The 21,190-nt window shown below is 27.7% G+C and overlaps 2 protein-coding genes across 2 annotated transcripts in view; one reads left to right on the top strand and one right to left on the bottom strand.

The window, feature by feature from the left end:
• LOC112601459 (potassium channel subfamily T member 2) overlaps positions 1–18,587 on the top strand; it is a 165,372-nt gene extending 146,785 nt beyond the window's left edge. The window contains exons 6-28 of the mRNA XM_025349100.1: positions 19–93; positions 164–247; positions 316–410; positions 472–655; positions 749–913; positions 1,970–2,170; positions 2,235–2,452; positions 2,620–2,769; positions 2,834–3,042; positions 3,128–3,286; positions 3,348–3,498; positions 5,717–5,785; positions 5,943–6,048; positions 6,632–6,876; positions 8,699–8,833; positions 9,087–9,198; positions 10,230–10,415; positions 10,656–10,787; positions 10,934–10,969; positions 11,085–11,159; positions 13,859–14,064; positions 14,255–14,708; positions 16,582–18,587. Of these exons, the coding sequence (XP_025204885.1) occupies positions 19–93; positions 164–247; positions 316–410; positions 472–655; positions 749–913; positions 1,970–2,170; positions 2,235–2,452; positions 2,620–2,769; positions 2,834–3,042; positions 3,128–3,286; positions 3,348–3,498; positions 5,717–5,785; positions 5,943–6,048; positions 6,632–6,876; positions 8,699–8,833; positions 9,087–9,198; positions 10,230–10,415; positions 10,656–10,787; positions 10,934–10,969; positions 11,085–11,159; positions 13,859–14,064; positions 14,255–14,708; positions 16,582–16,794 (3,660 nt within the window). The 3' untranslated portion in view covers positions 16,795–18,587. The remainder of the gene's footprint in view (positions 1–18; positions 94–163; positions 248–315; positions 411–471; positions 656–748; positions 914–1,969; positions 2,171–2,234; positions 2,453–2,619; positions 2,770–2,833; positions 3,043–3,127; positions 3,287–3,347; positions 3,499–5,716; positions 5,786–5,942; positions 6,049–6,631; positions 6,877–8,698; positions 8,834–9,086; positions 9,199–10,229; positions 10,416–10,655; positions 10,788–10,933; positions 10,970–11,084; positions 11,160–13,858; positions 14,065–14,254; positions 14,709–16,581) is intronic.
• A 1,325-nt stretch (positions 18,588–19,912) lies between these two features.
• On the bottom strand, positions 19,913–21,102 carry LOC112601458 (Golgi-associated plant pathogenesis-related protein 1-like). The gene is made up of 2 exons (XM_025349099.1): positions 20,698–21,102; positions 19,913–20,151 (listed from the first exon to the last, which is right to left on the bottom strand). Exons 1-2 carry the CDS (start codon positions 21,026–21,028, stop codon positions 19,991–19,993), a joined length of 492 nt encoding a protein of 163 aa, XP_025204884.1. The 5' UTR covers positions 21,029–21,102; the 3' UTR covers positions 19,913–19,990.
• Positions 21,103–21,190: the final 88 nt, after the last annotated feature.

Here is a 21,190-nt window from a genome sequence, read left to right as displayed (position 1 = left end):
GATTTTTTCTCATTCTAGGGAAATGTAATGCAACAACTACTATCATTCCATTTTCTTTTAGAGTTGATCACAACTGTACCCTTTATTTTCACAGTTAGTATCTATTATTTATTTTTAATTTTGACGAATTTATCAATAACATAATCATTTTATTCTTTTACAGATTTTCCAACCAACATTGATCAACCTTTTCATACCAGTTTTTCTAAACTGTTGGTTGGCGAAAAAATCTTTAGAAAATATGTTTGTCAGTGAATATTATTAAATTCATCGTTAATAGTGTTATTACACTTTCGTTATGTTATTTTGTTTTAGAACGATCTTCACCGAGCTATGCAAAAATCTCAATCAGCGCTGTCCCAGCAATTAATGATACTTTCAGCCACACTTCTCTGTTTAGTATTTACTAGGTGGGTTCTAAGTAATATATACAGGTGTATATTAATTACTTATGATTATGTTAATCTGTAGTGTATGCGGTATACAACATTTCCAAAGAGCTGGCCATAGGCATCTAAGCCTCTTTCAAGCTACTTATTATGTAGTGGTCACGTTTTCTACAGTTGGGTACGGTGACTTCGTACCAGACATTTGGCCTTCTCAGCTCTATATGGTTGTTATGATATGCATAGCACTCATCGTTCTTCCGACACAAGTAAAATCTAAAAAGCAATCAGTCACTTTCACTGTTAATGTTTAACTGAATTTAATTATAATTAATATATGTGTTTATTATTTTAATTTATAGTTTGAACAGTTAGCGTTTACATGGATGGAAAGACAGAAACTTGGCGGTTCTTATTCATCTCATAGAGCACATTCTGAAAAACATGTAGTTGTCTGTAGTACAACGCTTCAAGCTGACACAATTATGGATTTTCTTAATGAATTTTACGCACATCCATTACTTCAAGTTGGTGCATTGTCATAATATTAATCGGATCTAGTTTTAATTAAAAATCTATAGAAATAGCTACATAGTACGTAGCTGTAATAAGTAACATAATATATTAACTACATTTATTAAGTTTAAAGCTTTAAGGCAGAAAATTAAGTTTGTTTAACTAATAAACTGTAATGAGAATTAAAATTTACTGTCACGGTGAAAGTTCGAAGAAAATAAAAATTCTAAACCATATTATGGATTTTAATAAATTTTAATATTATAAATAGTGTAATCACTCCAATTATAATCAATTAAATAAATATTGTTTATCATAGTTTGATGTTCAGTTTTGATAAAATGTAAATATGATTTATAAGTGCACATTCTTTACAGACGTTGATTTATAGTCAGGCCAGGATTATTTTATTTATTTAGTAGGCATATAAAGAACCATACATGTTATTAAATACCATCATAATATCATTATGTATAATATCTTATTGCATTTACTTTATTATTTTAATAATTAAATTTATAAATTAGTTGTTATTTTCTGATTTAAGGCAATTTTAAATTTTTAAGCGTATTAATTTCATCTATTTACATTTTATTAACAAGCATTATTGCATTTCCATAACACTGTTAAAATTTACAAATTTATTCTATAATTAAAATGTTGATCAATGTTCTACATTATGCCTTGCTAATCTAGTTTTAGTTATATATTTAGTAATATTAATCATGGTAAAATTATATCATTAAATTTAATTAAAACGCACTTCTTTGATATTAAAAAAAAATTTAAAAATTCGTCGTTAAATAAAAATATACAATATTTAGATACCGCCATACCTATCGTAAAAATTAAATATTATATAAAAATTTGAGATACAAAATATATTTCTTTTTCAAATCAAGTATTCGATTCTAAATCGTAGAAATTAATAAAAAAAAAATCTCATTAGGTATTTTAAGCCTGTACTTAAAAAAAAAAAATTATGAAATAAACTGACTTATATTAGTAATTTATTATATTATATTGCTCATTTATATAAGCCTTATTATTCTTACTATCATTATTAGGACTATTTTGTGGTCCTATTATCACCAATGGAACTGGATACCACAATGAGAATGATTCTCCAAGTACCTATTTGGGCACAAAGAGTAATTTATATCCAAGGATCGTGTTTAAAAGATGGAGATCTGTCCAGAGCTAGAATGAGTGACGCTAAAGCTTGTTTCGTTTTGGCTGCTAGAAATTATGCGGACAAAACTGCTGCAGTAAATATTTTCTATTAATTAATTTATCGAAAATGAAATTATAATTCATACTGTATACAAAAAGGATGAACACACGATTTTGCGATCGTGGGCCGTCAAAGACTACGCTCCAACTGTTCCTCAATATGTTCAAATTTTTCGGCCAGAAAATAAATTACACGTGAAATTTGCTGAGTTTGTTGTATGTGAAGATGAACTTAAATACGCTCTTCTTGCTAATAACTGTACGTGCCCTGGAGCTTCAACACTAGTTACACTTCTACTGCATACAAGTAGAGGACAGTTAGTATTTTACTTTTATAACATTTAAAACTATTTTCGGTAATCTAGTAAAACTGCTACTTATGGTGGATTAAAAATAAAAGTCCACCTGTATTATGAATCAAAATAAACTACGTTCGATAATATGCAAGACGTATTAATGTATATTTTGTATAACTTGTGTACAGGGAAGGTCAGACTTCACCTGAGGAATGGCATAGGCTGTATGGTAGATGTTCAGGAAATGAAATCTACCACATACTTTTAGGAGACAGTAGATTTTTTGGTGAATACGAAGGCAAAAGTTTCACATACGCAAGTTTTCATTCACATCGAAAGTAAATCATCACAATCGAAATAAAAATTAATTAAAACAAAAATAATTATTAATTTCAATCTTAGATTCGGTGTATCATTAGTGGGCGTGCGGCCTGCTGATTTACCAGAGTTTTACGAAGACACAATACTTTTAAATCCTGGGCCTAGGCATATAATGAAAAAATCCGATATATGTTATTACATTAGCGTTAATAAAGAAGAAAATTCATCGTTTGTTGTTTCAAATAATGGTTCAGCACCTTCAAAACACCTTGATAGTATGTTAAATAATGGTAAGTAGGTAGATATTATTTACATTTGAGCCAGTATACGTATAGTTCATATAAAACTGTAAATTATAATAAACTTTGATTTTAGATAAGCCCACAGAAGTTCAAAAAACTATTAGAGAAAGCTACACGTTCCAAAACAAACAAACAGAAGAACCGACAATCGTAGGTAATCATTTGAATATCCCTAAACCAATGGATATGAACCCGAATTTATTGAGCCCTGAAGTATTAGGTCAAAGAAGAGGTGATGATGATTCGCTAAATTTATAGAGAAAAACATAAAGCTTTTCTATTTCTATATTTAGGTAGTCGCCGTCCAAGTATATTACCAGTGGCTGAAAACATAACAGGTTCGTCATTAAACATATCTGTACCTCAGCCAGAAGAAGATGGAGATGAAAGCGAAGATGAGCTGGAAGATGAGGTTCCATGGAGATCGCCGAGTGAAAAAATAGCGTAAGGATAAACATAATAACGTAAATTACAAATGTATGATATATACCTTATAATTTTCATGCATTTTGATTTTGTGTGATTGTTAGTTTATGCTGTATCCTTGCTTGAGGGTGATTTAAATAATAAACTGACCACGTATTAATAAGTCCTGAAACTCAAATTCACAGTCAACTACAAAATATAATTATTGTATTGAAGTATTAAGCCAATATATTGAAGTTAAATAGTATTTGTAGTTTTGATTAGTTTAAAAAACCGTGCAATATAATAAGCTGAGTCATACAATCAAAAATACAATTTCTAAAGTAGTTTAGTAAAGAAGTTTGTAATTTATTAGAAAACGTAAACATTATCTCAATAAATAAGCATAGAAAATTCTTATGTAAGGCATATAAAGTTTGATGAACCCATTGAAACAATATAGTACAAATTCCTTATCTTTATTTTTTTTTTCTTTAGAACGAAATAAAGTGTCCCCTGTGTATAGAAATATAGTAGTAGAAAAAACTAAAAGAAAATATTCTTATGTTCCTTATTATACTTGTAAAACAAATATTATCAAATACTTTGAAGTCAGAAAAAAAATCAAAAATAAAATATGATGGTACAATCAAATTTAAACTTATGTAAGTATACGTTCGGCTATTAATTTAAGTTACTACATAATATTAAATTTCTTAGCTATATATAGTTTTCGATATTTTTTAAAATTTTGCAAAATTATGACTATATAACTATCTTAGATTAAGTTTTGAATTATGTTTCAATTAATTTATGGTTTCTTAATTTTTTCTAATAGATGTTCTTATAATTGAATGTCGATTTATGGCATTAAATATCGTCATATCGTAATTATATTATAATATTTAAAAGAATTTCATTTTTTTTAAAGCAGAATAAAAATGTGTAAGATATAAAATTATTTCTCAGCTCTTAGTTTTTATTATTTTATATTATATTTAATACATTGTATACTAAAAATAAGAGTTGTCATTGAATAATATCAACATATTTTCAAAGAAAAGAGCATTTTTTTTCTTCTGGTTTTAAGTATTATTTAAGTATAAAAATTAAAATACAAAAATTACTAAAAATAATAAGAGTAATATTTGAATGATTATACGACATAAATAACAAAAACTAGTTATAGTATTAATTAATACACAAAATACGACTAGACGTCAATGATTATAAATTTTAAAAATTATCAAATTATATCAGTCTTTATTAATAAAGTCTACAAAATTTCATTTTTGAAGATAATATCATCTTTGACTCTTACACAATAATACGATTATACGTATATCTTATTCAATAGGTACTGTATACGAATTATAATAACACCACGCTTTTAAAATAATATGATATGACACTTAAGACACTATTAAAACTATTTTTTTTCAGTATATGGTATAAAACGATCATTTTTTAAATATATATATTTATAATTAATCATTTCATTATAATCCATGTAGTAAAAAAAATATATTATCATATATACAAATGTTTGGATTATATTCCTTGTGCAAACCAAAATATTTGAAAATAATTATACTCGATAAGGGTTTTTATAGTATAATATAATAACATTAAACGATATTTCGCAATATTCGAATATTATGCATGGATGTTAGACATTAGTATGAGACATTATCATTATTTTCAAATACAAGCTTAAACTTAATCTATTTATAAACATACGGCAAAATCCAGTAACAATTGTTATTCTTCTTCTTTTTGTAAACATATAAATAAAAATAAATTATACAACAACAAAATAACGTTATTTCTTATGACTTAAACCTAATGGTAAGACTTAAACATTTTATTTATACCAAAATTAATTCAACTCTACTAATATTTGATTGAAATAATAATCAAAATTCTTATGAATTTATTAAATTAAAAAATGTAATTCAAACAATATTTACAAGTTATGAGAATTTTATTTTTAATATTTCTTATACCTGTCGCTTACGAAACGTAGTCAAGCTTTATGTATTAACAACACATTTATATGACACTGAAATTAAAAGAAAATTAAAATATTTTCAACACGACATGCATAAGTGTAATAATTCCAAATAAAATAAAACTAATATCTCACCTTACCTTCAATATTATATTTTAGTCGGATAAAATTGTTGACTTAGTAATATTTTGCATGTCGATTTCGTTTGTACATTGTTTTTTTTTCGCATGTTTGTTATAAACTCAGATTCCGCGTTACAGCGGATGGTGAGGAAGACATTTACACACAGCCTGTTTGGCATGCTGAGTGGACCAGGCAAGTGTTTATGCAACGTGATGCTTTTCTATTAAAAAAAAAAATTAATACAAACTATCCAAAACGTCATAACTGTAAAATATGTTATTTTTCGGTTACACGTTTTTATTTTTTTACTATTTTTATTATTATTATTTTTTTTTTTTTATTTATATAGAATAGTCAAAGGATTTCCACCAGTGTCACCGTACATAGGTGTCAGTCCCACATTGTGTTATTTATTAAAAGAAAAAAAACCACTGTGTTGCCTACAGCTAGCCCAGGTAAATATTATTATTTTTATATGACACATTGACACATATTAAGTATATCGGTTTTGTCATTTAATGTACAAGTTTAGATTTTTCATATAGGTATTTATTATTATATTAGCACAGTTGTTATAAAGTTTTGTTAAAAGTTATATTTTAAAAACATTAAGCGTATTATTTCAAAATCTATATGTAATTTTAGTTGGTCCAAAATTTTAAAAGTCAATGATAGTGATGATACAATATCGCTCAATAATGAGTGTAGCATAATTTATACACTTTTATAATATTATTTAAGTTCATGATTTTTTAAAATTATATTTAATAAATTACTTAATTAAAATTAAGTGAGGAATGAAAAAAAATTAAGTACCAGATATAGTGCATACTTATACATGTTATAAATATTTTATAATTAATGTATTAATTGATTGATTCGGAATTTTTATATAGCATCATAAAAAAAAAAAAAAAATCATAAAAATTGTATAGAATTATTAAATAGTATATCAAAAATTAGATACTTATTACTTATATTGTGTGCACAATTATCGAATTAAAATTAATCAACTTAAGCAAATTTTAATAATAACAGGTATGTGAGCATTGTGCTTACCGAAACGCCAATGACTACAATTGGCAAAATAAAACCATAATTTTAGCTGCCGATTACGCATCGAATGGAATTTACAATTTCATCATACCACTAAGGGCTCACTTTCATCCGAAGACATCTTTAAATCCGATCATTATACTATTAGAGCGACGTCCGGATATTGCGTTTCTAGACGCAATTTCATACTTCCCCCTTGTTTACTGGATGTTGGGATCCATAGATTGGTAAGAATGTGCAACAATCATTAGCATAGAAAAAATAGTAAAAACAATTTTAAAATATTTATAAATATTTGAAAATATAATGTTCAACAAGCAAGACAAATGTTAAGTATTAGCTGGGTCAAAAACAATGATTAAAAAAATATATAAATAGTACAAATTTAAACGAACTTCAGAGAAAAAAAAATTGTTTGTAAATTTTATTACATAACACACATACATTACATACATAATATGTATACTAAAATATGCGTTACATCTCTCCGATATTGTCGTAATACAAATGAAAACAATTATTTTTTTCTCTTTTTTTTCATTTAATTGTCTAGTGATCCTTGTTGCTACGGTCCGTATAAAAAATGAGAGTAGAGAACTGCGCATTTGACATTTCTGATTTACATTGTACTACAGTGTATTAATGTATATGATCTCTTAACCACAAACTATATGAGCTATGTATTTTTTACTATTTGTATTTGGTCTGTATCTTCTTTTTAAATAAATTAAGTAATCAATCAGATAAACTTGTGATAAACTAATACCGCATATATTGTGCGAAAATAAATATTATATATAGATAATAAATAAAAACATTTATGAGAAACGCGCATACGTCATATTATATATTATTATACAGAATAGATACATTGTTTAGCTCCAAAAAAATGATTTTAACAAAACTTATTATTATAATATATATTATGTTTGCCGTGTCTGATACTGACAGGATATTCAATACGTGAATAATCTGACAGCTTGATGAATTGTTGATAAACAAACTCACTAGTACCTATTTGTTGTAATATATTAGGTGCCTGAATAAATTATAAAAGTTTAAAAAAAAAAAACGTAACGTAAAAATCTTAAAATGTGTACAATTCTATGCCTGAGTTTGAAATAAATATGATTCAATAGAAATAAATCGTTGAATAATTTTTTACAAACATAACAGATATTACATCGATGAATATTAATAAATTACTAACAATAGATTATGATTATTATTAAATTTGAGGGTAAGATAAGAAAATAATAAGTTTACAAGGAAAAAAAAAATAAAATAAAATACATTTTCATCTCAAAATATAAATGCGTAGATCAATGTCTGTATGATTTATTTTAACAAGCATAGCATATTATAATTCTTCAATTTCAATTTTAAAACTGCTGAAATCGGATTTAACGATCCTGAAGCAATAGTAAAAACCTTATTTAGGCCAGATGTAAACTATTATTTACAAAATGCCTTGAAAAAAAATTAGCTTTCAGTTTCGCGTTAGATAGATTTCTAAAGTATATTTCCGTGATATGCTATCATGACTATTCGTACTAATCAAAAATATTTATAATTACAACATTACTATGCGTAACATCATCTAGATTTTTAATTAATCATAATACTATAATTAAATATATAGAATATTATCTTAAGTTATTGCCTATTCGTAAAAATAAATAAACAAAAACCACAAAAAAAAAAAAAAAAAATACAAAGCGGGTTCCTAATCTTATAATTTTATTAAATATAAAGTACCACGCAGCTTTGCATAATTGTTTAATTAAATGAAGCAACGCGTGTTATTTTATGTATAATTCATTAAAATTAGTAAAATAAATAAAAAAATTGTTGAAAAAAAAATATAAATTGATGCATTGTTAAACGTATTATAGATACGTTTTAATAATTATTATCACAATAAATGAGACATGATCCAATAGTCTATAATTAAATTATATTTGCTTATACTGTTTATATAAAATGTATAATACTATTCTGCAACATATATGTATGAATTACTTATAATTGCAATAACATAATTTTCAGTTTGGATGATCTCTTGAGAGCTGGAATATTATTAGCAGAAAACGTAGTAGTAGTGAATAAAGAGCTATCAAATTCAGCAGAAGAGGAAACTTTAGCAGACTGTAATACCATTGTAGCAGTCCAAACAATGTTTAAGTAAGTATTTTCCTTTTGAAAAACATTAATATTTCAAAATGATTTCTTAGATCTGATATATTACGTATAGAAACTTATTCCAATTGTACTGAATTGTTTTTCATAATTTAATAATATGTACATTAAACATATCCAATTTAGAAATTGACTATAAAAACTTTGTTTATATTGAATATTTAAAGTTGCTACTTGTATGATGCATAATATATACTTTGACATATATGTAATTGTATGATTTGCACAAAAAATATAGGTTCTTTCCTAACATTCGTAGTATAACTGAATTATCACAATCGTCCAACATGAGATTCATGCAATTCAGAGCACAAGACACCTATGCACTACACTTATCAAAAATGGAAAAAGTAAGTAAAATATTCTGAAAATCGATGGCCTCATTTCTCAGGTTGTAGATTAAATTACAAATTGGTAATCAAATACAAAAAACAAAATTTTATCACAATATGATAATACGTATTTTTACATATAAATAAATAATAAAAAAAAAATCATGGGATTCAATCAGTATGCATAGCAAACTTGTAAATTCTAAAAACTGCAGTTCATATGCAATGCATGTTTTGTATCATAATCTATGTATCTAATACATTATGATATGTCTATGTGTTATTCATTATATATTTTATAAATATTAGTAATGATTATTTAAAGTTTTAAACATTGACAGCGTTCGTACAATAATAAAATTAACATAATATCATGTTAATTATGTAAACAATACTACTTACTTGAATTTATATATGACTGATATTAGTACAATATTATAATAAACTAAGCCCGTAAACATTATTGGTTGTATAAATATTTTCACTCACAACCTTCAGAAAAAGGTGAACAATTTTTATTTTATGTTTATGGTTATTATAATACAATACACATAGGCGTACGTTGGAAGAAGCACAAGAAAGGACACTTCCATCTCCCTCTGAGAAATAATATTAACTTAAAACTAATAAATATTACCATGATATCGTTACCTAATAACTTAGACATCACAAAACAAAGAAATGTGCAGTTTTTATTTACTGATACCATTGATTTTACAATGTTTTATAATAAAATCAATGCCGTTACTAAATAATACATGTTATCATATTTTATTTTTTTGATTTTCTACTTTTTTCAGTACTTATTAAAAATTATCAATACAGATATAAATTAAATAAATAATAGCATATAATTATAGTGTATATTTTATATTTATATATTGAAATAACATTACACCTATATTTTGCTTAAATTTGAGATAAAAATTTTTTTTTGTTTCAAATATAGAAACCCGTAAGTCATGTATATATTTTATTACAATTTAAATTTATTGTAAAAATAATTTAAAGATATTTTTTGATTTATGTTTTTTTTTCTTCTTAAATAGCACGAAAAGGAAAGAGGCTCACATATATCATACATGTTTCGACTACCATTTGCGGCTGGTTCTGTATTCAGTGCTAGCATGTTAGATACGTTGTTATACCAAGCATTTGTAAAAGACTATGTTATTACATTTGTAAGATTACTGTTGGGCGTAGACCAGGCTCCAGGTTCTGGTTTCCTAACTTCAGTAAGTAACCATTACCGAAAATATTCTTAATTTATTATTTTTAAGTATTTTTAAGCCCAAATAATAATTTAAAAATATTCTACGTGTTAAATACAAAACCTGTAGACATTCATCATAAATTAGTCCTACTACTAGATGTTGTATACTTCAATTTTCTTTAGAGTTATATATAAAAATAAAAATAATATAAATTAAACAAACTGTTTTTACCGTAACCTAATATAAATGTTTACGATATAGATGAAAATTACAAAAGATGATATGTGGATACGAACTTATGGTCGTCTTTACCAAAAACTTTGTTCTACAACTTGTGAGATACCTTTAGGCATTTACAGAACTCAAGATTTATCGAACATAGAATCACCACCGGTACGTGCAATTTGCTTAATTATTACTAGTAGATTTTTCAATATTTTGTTTGTTCTCTTAACTAATTTCTTCACTGAATGCCAACCAATATACACGTTGATACTATCAACTTTCTAATTACCAGTTTATTCTTCTGTAACTTACAGGATGCATGTGGTACAGACTGCGATAAAATATCTGAGGTATGCATCTATAACTAACATCTATCAAATCATTACGTATATTTATTTCACTAACGCTTTATATTCTCACTTAGTCCTGAACTCATATCGCTTGCTTATTATTTCCTAAAAATAGGGTTCGGATCATGAAGCTTACATGCCCATTCCGACTAACTGTCTGCCTAATTGTCACAGGAACCAAAATTCTGTAGTGAGTACTTAAATAAATAATAATAAAATATTAACAGCCTTTAAAAATTATAACAAGAAATTCATTATTAACATAACCTAGATACCTAACATCCGACATAATTATTCGTTATAATAAATTCACAATAGTAATAAATTAACTGTTTCTTGGAAATCTAATTTAATTAATCATAGGTTTTTTAATAAGCTTGGTTTAGTTAAAATATAACTTAACGTTTTATTTACATATATTTTTAACAAATTCAAGTTTTAACTTAAAAAAAAGTACTTGAAACTTCAATTAAAGAGGTACGTAAAAATAAACAATTAGAAAAGAGCCCAAACAGCTCAAACTTTAAAGCTACAACATAAATTTAAATATTATTTATCGCCAAAAACTCGAATTATAAAAATATAATATATTATTAATATGAAGAGATATGAGAAAAAATGATACTAAAGTTTGACTCATATAATATGCATTTTCTCATAATTCAAAAGCATATAAAAATAAAAATAAATATGTTTATTTGTACTTTATAAACCCACAAAAATAACCAAATATACTTAACGTTTTTAGCAAAAAACCATAAATACCCATTCTTTGCTAATTCTAAAATACAAAACATACAAATATATTTCATACTACAGTTATATGCTCTTATGCTCTTAGTATAATGATATTGTAATTTAGAGTATTGTACTTCACATAATTTTAAAAATTATATTATATTAATTTTGGAAGTCACAATAAAAAAGTAATGCATGTCATGAACTTCTTTTAATGCATCTTATTAGCAATCCTTATTGCTTAAACGATATTATGCATTTTAACAAATATTAATCTTTATACCAAATTAAACACAATATATAATAATTTTTACATATTCAATACTTCCTATCTTATTTCAAATATGCTTAATGTATACAGTTGTGCTAAAATGTTAAACAGTTTAGTCTGAAAATAAGTAGAATATATTACAACATTTTTCATAAATTATAGTAGAAACTAAATAGAGAATTAAATGTATAAATATAAGTATTTAACTGTAATAGTATACTGTTAATTATTTTGAAAAACTACTATTTTGTATTTATTCATAAAATGTATATTAATATTGATCAAAATACTATTTATTAATTGTTGATAATCAGTTGATTAAACCAATATCAATTGAACGTGAAAAATTCTAGATTGCAATTTAAAACAAATCTTTTTTTACTAATAAACTGTTATTCTTAAATATAAATTTTAATTGTATAAAAAGTGGAAAAAGTGCACACAAATTTTAGTAGATAAAAGTTACATGCATCACACATAATTTCTGCCTTCAATTATAATTAAAATCAACACGAAATTATTCTTATTCTTTCCTTTACCCTTAATTCAAAGATGTGTCAATTAATTGCAAATGTAATTTAATTATTATAATTTATTTAACAATATTATTGTCATGCTAATAAATGATTATTTTAAAAAGTAGCAAAGGGGAATAAAGATTCTTCTAAAAAATAACAGTCAAGGAAGAAAAGATTTTATTTATGTAAATTATTCTATAACTTAACCATTAATTGTCAAATAGCATCAATTTAATCACCCTTTATTATATTGATTACCTATCTACTACTTATATGGACCCAATTTTTAGGGATTTTTTTCAATATTTATCAGTAAATTATTCACTTAAACAATATCAATTTTTTATTAATTATTTTATTAACGTTTGAATAAGTTTATAATACCTATATTTTAATTATCTATTAATAAATATCACGAAAAATAACAATGTTTGAATCAATAAAGTCATTAAGGTATTTAAACAAAGTAAAAAATAAATACACATATTGGTATTCTATATTATAAAATGGTGAAAAAAAAATAAAATATATAGTGAAAATCCCAATAAAAGCCCTTCATTATTTTTTTAATCCCTTAAAGTTGTAGTACAAAAAGTTGGACAAGTTAGACATGTGTCTCATTTCATTAATTGGGGTAAATAACAGAGTTTTATTTATTATTTTTTTTTTTTTTTTAATTATAAAACATTAATGAATAATCACATTTGAAACGAAATTCTGAATAAATCTCAGTTTATCAGAGTATTTAAACGATGTTTTCCAAATTTAAAATACAATAATGAAATATAGGTATGTATTTTCTACATATCATAATAAATATAGAAATATTAAGTTAAATATCATGTGAAAAATGTTTTTAATTTCAATATTTTTACAATATTTATTTTTATTACAATCACTTCTTAATAAATAATAAAATGAAACAATTGCAATAATATTAATTTAATTAGTATATATATATATATATATATATATATAAATTACACATCGAATTTTACCATAGACTTTTTCTATTCACGAACAAATAATAAAAATATGTGATTTAAGTGTCTAGTATTTGTTAACCAAATCATAATTAGTATTAAATTCTTCATTGACTAATGAAGAAATAAAATAATTAGGTTAAATAAAAATGTAACTGTAATGTCGCAGACATTTCACGAGAAAATAACCCAGTTTCCAGAGAAATAATCCAGGATTTTATTTCATCCAATGAATATTCGTGTTATTGTACTAAAATATAAATATATTGCATTCGTGCGCATTTGTAATTTACTCAATGTCACAATGCAATTAACAAAACTATAATATACCGTTATTATTTTTTATTACTAAAATACTATGATTGAACTATATTTACAGTTTTCAATTAATATGCATGATGATGCTCGAGATAACCATGACAACTTGATCGAGCGAGCGGAAATAGTAAACTTAGTCAGATCCCGAATGGACAGTTTGAATTTACCCGCCGTCGACCACGAAGAAGTCAGCGAGAAACGGAGCAGTCTATCATACGTCATTATCAACCCCAGTTGTGACCTCAAACTCGAAGAGGGTGACATTGTGTAAGAGACACTTTAAATTCAAATTATAAATGGCTCGATTTCATCTCGTTTTTGTAATTAAACATAAATTACTTGTTTTGTTATATTCTCTTATGAATATCAATATCAATTTACACTGGCGCAACGTATTGTTCATGCGTAAAACAATAAAACTAAATCGTCCCGTTCTGACAGCCTTCTAATTTCCCAGGTATATTCTACGCCCAAGCCCGTTCTCGGCTCAAAAAACGTTCGAAAGGCACAACAGCCGACGAAAGTCTAACATAAGTTTCAACTCGACAATCGGACAACTGGGCTTCGGTTCGAGGAGAGGGTCGAGTATGGCGTTCCCTCCGTTCATGACCAGGCCACCGCCGTTAGTCACCACCAAAGCAAATAGCTTGTCATTACCGGACAGCCCGACTGTGAGCAGCGCCCTCCGAGCTCGGTCCAACTCTCTGCGTGTAGTCGACGACATACTGTTGAGACGGTCCAATTCGCTTAGACAGGGACTTTCCATGTGTAACCGGAAGAGCAGCCTCGAAGAGTTAGGAGTATCGCACTTCCCTATCGGGTCAATCGCACACGAACGTAGACCTAGCATGCAAGTAAGCCTAAGTGCTCGATCAATGAGAAATATCGTCACTGCGCGAAGGCGGTCTGAGGTAACTTTGTAGTTATTTCAGCTAGCCTCAATAATGGTTATTGTAATATGCACCACAACGGCTTGACATTAGAACTATATAGAGATTGCACTTGTAACTCAGTTATGAGTAGATCACAGCAGTTATTATTTTTTTCATTTTTCGACGTTTTCGTGTACTCACCTGTATTAATCTCATTGTAATCACGATTTAATTTAATCGTCTATCTATGTTTCGAACCGCGTGCGACTCTAATGTACGCGTACGCTGTGTCAAATTTGAATTCGATCTTTGGGACGTTCGTGTATTCACATCAAAACCTACTCTCCCATACATCTACTTTTAAATGTCCATCATTTATTTTCCACGGTGGTTTTCATAAAATGCGTGTAAGCTTATTAAGTAAAGGCGTACTGTCGACCCGGGACAGGGGACTTTTTGATTTCATCGCCACCGACGCATGCGTATTACGTATTGTAATCTATATAGTCTACATAGGTAGTTAATATTGTCATTCAGTATATTACGTTGTATGAATTATAATATTATGGTATTAGTTACACACTCGACGGCAATAATAAGTAGACTACTAAATCATCACGTCCGATTCAAGGCGTACTATTTATGTTATTGTTATAGCGAATGAGTATTATTTTATAAAATAATAATATTAAGTAGAATATCATATTAATTACCGACCGTTATTATCCATTTGACGTACAACATTCGTTTTCACAGTCAATTTTTTATAATTTTTATTATCTACTTATGTTTGTAATTAAATAATAATTAATTTATCACAATTCATTACATTATATGATAGTTCCTATAGGCTATATTATGTTTTCCCAAAAAGAAAACCAAACTTTGTCTATTTTTACTGCTATAATAATTAATTAAATGTAGTTGTTGACTTATAATTTCTGGTGAAAAAAAAAAATAATAATAGAGTTTGACAAATTTTTAAAATACCAATCTCAAAATCTCTCGACATACGCAATCATTATTGTTCGTAGTTTTCAAACAGAAATACGACCTTACGTCCTCAGGTGAAAAAAAACTTATTTTAGTTATGTACTTCAAACTTTTATATCATTACAACTGCACAAAAGAAAAATTGACTAAAAAAACGAGTGTTTTGCGTCAAAAAATAAAATAATAATAATAATAAAGCCCATATTACACGAAATAATAAAACTTTAATGAGTAAGTGCCTTCGCTTCCACTACCTCTACAAACACCGTCGTATCCACCACTTATAACCATCCCGTAATAATATATCATTGCACAGCGCACGTTGAGGCCACAAACCTTCTTCGCTCTGCAATCGAGACCAAGGGCGCCCAAATGGGAGAGGGGTCAAAGGAGGGACATGTTGAAAAATTGTTTACACAAGATCTACAATGAGTGAAGATAGGCTTGATGGATTATGCATGATAAGCGTACATAGGGAAAAAAATTGACGATAAAAGTAATAAATATATTTGGTGTTAAAAAAAGAAATTTCCAATTTTTATTTGTAAATTAATATTTCATTAATTTATATTATTAATCAAATGAAAATTCAATAAATAACTTTTATGGTTAATCGGTTAAATAATTATTATTTCATAATCTTCCAGTTTGATTTATATAAAATATGATAGTATGATGTTAAATTGTAAACCCCTTCCTATCTCATGGACATAATTAAAATTTTGTCTCCCCCCCCCCTCGAGAATTTTTCTATGGGCGCCCTTGATCGAGACCACCACCACCCCCGTCCCACCACCAACACCCCTACCGAGACGTGATATCACCCGCCACCCCATCACCCGCTGAACCTAATCGGCCGCGACCGACAAATGTCTCGGGCACGACGACGCTCATGCCAGCCACCGTTGTCTGTTCGCAGCTGCACCCGAGCGAGATGAGCGGCAGTGCCATAAAGATAGCGCTGAACGGCAGCATCGGGCTGGAGGTGACTCCGCCGGAAGAGGTGTCCTCGCCCGGCATGTCCAGCAACACGAGCATGGTGACGGTGCCGTCGCTGCACCATCCGCCTCTGCCGTCACCGGCCATGTCGCCGCACTCGTCGCACGAACACTTGCAGGGCACGATTGTATGATACAACTTGATGTGGGGCAAACGGAAGAGCAACAACGCTCGCAACAAGTGGCTGTGAACGCGCACGTCACTCTCACGTTCTTACCGATTGCTTCCACATCCGTCCACCGATATTGTATTACATTCTTTTTTTTTTTTTTTTATATATATATATAAAAAATTGTTCTATATAATATAATAATAAAACATGTCATCTCACGCGCGCGCGCGCATCAACGACAACGACAGACACGCGAAAATTTTATTATCGTTTATAATATTTTATGATACACACACACACACACACACACACATACATACACACACACACACACATACACAAACACAAACACACACACGAATAATACACGCGCTCCGTTGCGAGGCGTCAGCGTTGAACGTGCCACGAGCAGCTAAACCGAACGAACTTCATGACTTTTTTCCGCGATAATTAATTCGAATTTCAGGACATCGAGAGATTTAATTTGAATTCGTCTTGTCCATAGACGAATTTAAAATGAAAACACCGTACGAAACACGAAAATAAAGACGACAGTGTCTTGGCGAGTGTTTCAACACGGTTTTCGGACATTTCGAGAAGAAAAATGTTTACGTAATCGCTACGAAACGCGTTAAGGCGCACTCTTAATATCCGACAATCCATTCCGAGTAAAACCCTGGCTTAACGTTTCACGGGTAACTCTGTAATACTATACAGTCTACATCTGCACACACAAGACACGTACACACACACAATGCGCGTACGCACTTGCGTACTGCGATATTTCGCTTTTATGTGTATATGTATATTGTATATAATATGTAGAAAATGAAAAATCGACATATCTGTAACAAAACATCACTTCGCATTCTTACGTCCTACACCGTATTCGCATTCACCGCCATTCTACGTATACATATTATTTTTAACTGTGCGTGAAATTTTCGAACGTGGTTGATATTTTTCTTTTCTTCCAAGTACCGGCACCGGCACGGGGGGAAATCAAAATTATTATGTGCCAAAATAAATATGCACATAACTACTATACGTAATAATATGTGTGTGTATAATAAATAATGTTATTATATAGGTGTGTGAAATCGTGAGAAAAATAAATTTCATTTGGTTAGAATAGGAAACTTATGGAACTTATAGGGTAAAGAATAAACTGGTAGATAGGTACATACGACGCGTCGGTTGGCGGCGAAACGGCTTTTATTTTATTTGAGATGATCTTTATTACCGACGAACAGGGTTTCATACGATGTTGTTATCGAGTGAAATTGTCCGTGACCACATGGGTAACTGTGCCATGCGATATATACATTTTATTCTAATAGGTGGTTCTACGATACGCTCTTATTTTTTTTAAGCCCATCACGTTATTCTAAATAAAACAAAACCTTTCCCAGCTACTCGTTCCACTGTTACAGCATAAAAATAAAAAACTTACCGTAAAAACACATATCAGTCAAATATTTCGATGTTTTACGTATATTTGATATTTCAAACGATTAGTAATCGACGATATTAATTATCTATTAAGTACACAATTTATTTCATTTTGTTTTCTTTTTTATACATTTTATTATTCACTGAACAACAACCATATCATTATTGATGTCATACACCGTGTTTGTTTTGCGTTACAATATTCTCTGCGCTAATAAACATCTTATTGTAACTACAATTAGTTATAATTCAAGTTACATTATAATGATGTAGGCGGTTCATAAGAATATACATATATCATTGATTCCAATTTCCCGATTTTTATTACACTTTACAAAACTGATCGACATTTATAATTTATAAATTATTTAATTATTTCTTTTACTGTATGGAGTTTAAATAACTTAAACATTAAGTAATTACAGTAATAATAAAAAAAAAAAAACATTTCTAGATAACACATTTACTAAAAACAGAAAAAAACATTTTTTTTCGTAGACTTTGTTTTGTCTTTGTTTTGAATACAATAATAGATACACGGACGTCGGAGATACTCCAAGATAAAGTTAAAATACAATGTTTTATCACTATTATCATTTACGTGTTTCAAAATCCATAGACAATACTTATACAGTTAATGAATTAAATTGCTTCCTATCTCTGTTATGAGTTCATACATTTTTTTTTTATATATAAATTCAATGGTGAAATATTAGAATTTTAAACATTGTCTTAGATGAACGAAACAATAATAATATTAACTATTGTAATTTATTTTGCATTAATACGTATTAAATAAAAACAATATAATCTCAAACTTTTGAAAAAACAAAAGGTTTAGTGTATATTAAAGACAGATGCAAATTAAACTAATAGAAGTGGGTTCTCGATTTTTGTTAATCTAAAATTAAAGAATAGATAAAACTTGTTGTCGCTCTATATTATGTTACTTGTTATATACTTAGATATAATTATATACATATTTTCTTACTTGCACGCTTTATTGTATTATTATAGTTATGTTTATAGATTGTGACCCAATTTTACGTTCTTGTTGATGCCCATAAAAATGTATACCTAATGTTGTAAATCGCACGTTTTTGTGTAATTGATGAACACGCAAACCTGGGACCATTTGATTTACCGATACGCGATTGATTTGAATGTTATAGTATGGTAGTTTAAAATGAAAGAAAATGTTAAAAGTACCAATAAGTATATCTTGATATTGTTCGATTAACTCAAAGTAAAAAATTAACTTAAACTGTAGACATTTTATATAGGACATCGCCAAGGTGATAAAATTTGTCTAGACTTTAGTTCCTATATATTTATGGTTCTATTTATATAAAAATGTATGGAAATCATACAAAGTAGACTTGACCGATAAATGTATGTACATGTATATTTATATTTTAAATCGTAGACTATTAATTGTCGTATTATTAAATGTATTAATGTGATAGCATTATTTTCTTATACTACGAGTACAATATCACACGCTGACATTTTGGTATATGCGATATTGTTCAACTGTGGGAACAATGATAAATAATAGAGACTAATAATCTTACTCTCGAACCCTTGTATCTTTTGTATTGATATAACTAAAAGCCTTATTAGCATAAAGTTATCTTTACTGAATAATTATTATATGAAATAAAAATTTAAAAATGAATTCAAACAATATTGTTGTAAATATTTTTAATTCCAAAACCCAAAACCCAATATCGATATTATATTATATTATTTCTTTATCTGATTATTAATCATCTTCAGGTTCCAATACCTGTTCTTTAAATTCCGATCTAACATTTCCGGGTGGATCATAATTACACACTACGTATAATGTACCGGATCCAAGACTTTTAGAGACTCCAACACCAAGCTCTTCACTGTCTTTCCAAACTACTTGAGTAAAGTGAACTGAAAAAAGAACAAAATAATTTCACTCATCAATAATTAGCAATCAAAAAGTAAGTAAATAGAAAAATGTTTGTTGTTTTATACTTTTGAATATCGTTTGGTAATATTTATATTATGTAATTTAAATTAACAAGTTAATCTGTTTATAAAAATGTTTATTTGTATATTTGTACATAATGCAAATACTGAACTTCAATAAATTAACTTATGTAACTTAATTTAACATGTACAATGTATAAATAAACACCATAGACTATAATACCTTAAATTAATAATGTATATGATCTATGATCTCAATAATAGGTATACCATACAAAATACTATATTATATTTATGGTCAATTAAGGTGTGATTAAAACAAAAATAATTCTAATCGTGTTTAAAATTACTACTATTAAAAATAAAATGTATTTATCAAGTTTAATACCCGGCACTTTTTAAACATTTTAAACGTTTGATAGCTAAACTTTTAAGTGGTCCAAAAATAATGTTTTATGAAAAAAACATTTAAAATAGACAATAGTTAAAAATGGTTTTAAAAATTACATGCTTTTTTGGAAGCAGCCATGTCATCCTCTGATCCTTGAAAATCAAAAAATTTTATTTCATTATACCAGCTGTTTACTGCTTTAACACCCAATTCGGTCACTTTATCTGTTGACTGAATATAATAAATATTTTCACCATAAGCATTATTTGGGCGATGAGATGCTATGTCAGTTTTGGCCAACTCATCAGCCCAATTTTGACTAATTTCATTCAACTTTGAATTAATTCTTAAAGGAGGCACATTGTGTTTTTTTCTGTAAAAGTTGTGCCTAACCAAGGCATCTGCTATAACGTTTTTTGTCTCGTCATTATCTTTCTGTATCTCCATATTAATATATATTTCGTAAACGTCAAGGAAATTATTTTATAATTTTTTACTAAAGAATAAGATTAGTAAGCTAGCATAAAATATTCAAGCCAGAAAAAAATATTGTTAATTGTAAACTCTTAGAAAATCTTTAAATATTATTTAACTGTAGGTAATATAAAA

Source organism: Melanaphis sacchari, unplaced genomic scaffold (assembly GCF_002803265.2).
Source record: "Melanaphis sacchari strain LSU unplaced genomic scaffold, SCAv2.0 Contig78_pilon_pilon, whole genome shotgun sequence".
Lineage (NCBI taxonomy): Eukaryota > Metazoa > Arthropoda > Insecta > Hemiptera > Aphididae > Melanaphis > Melanaphis sacchari.
This window is presented reverse-complemented; position numbering and strand designations above follow the sequence as displayed.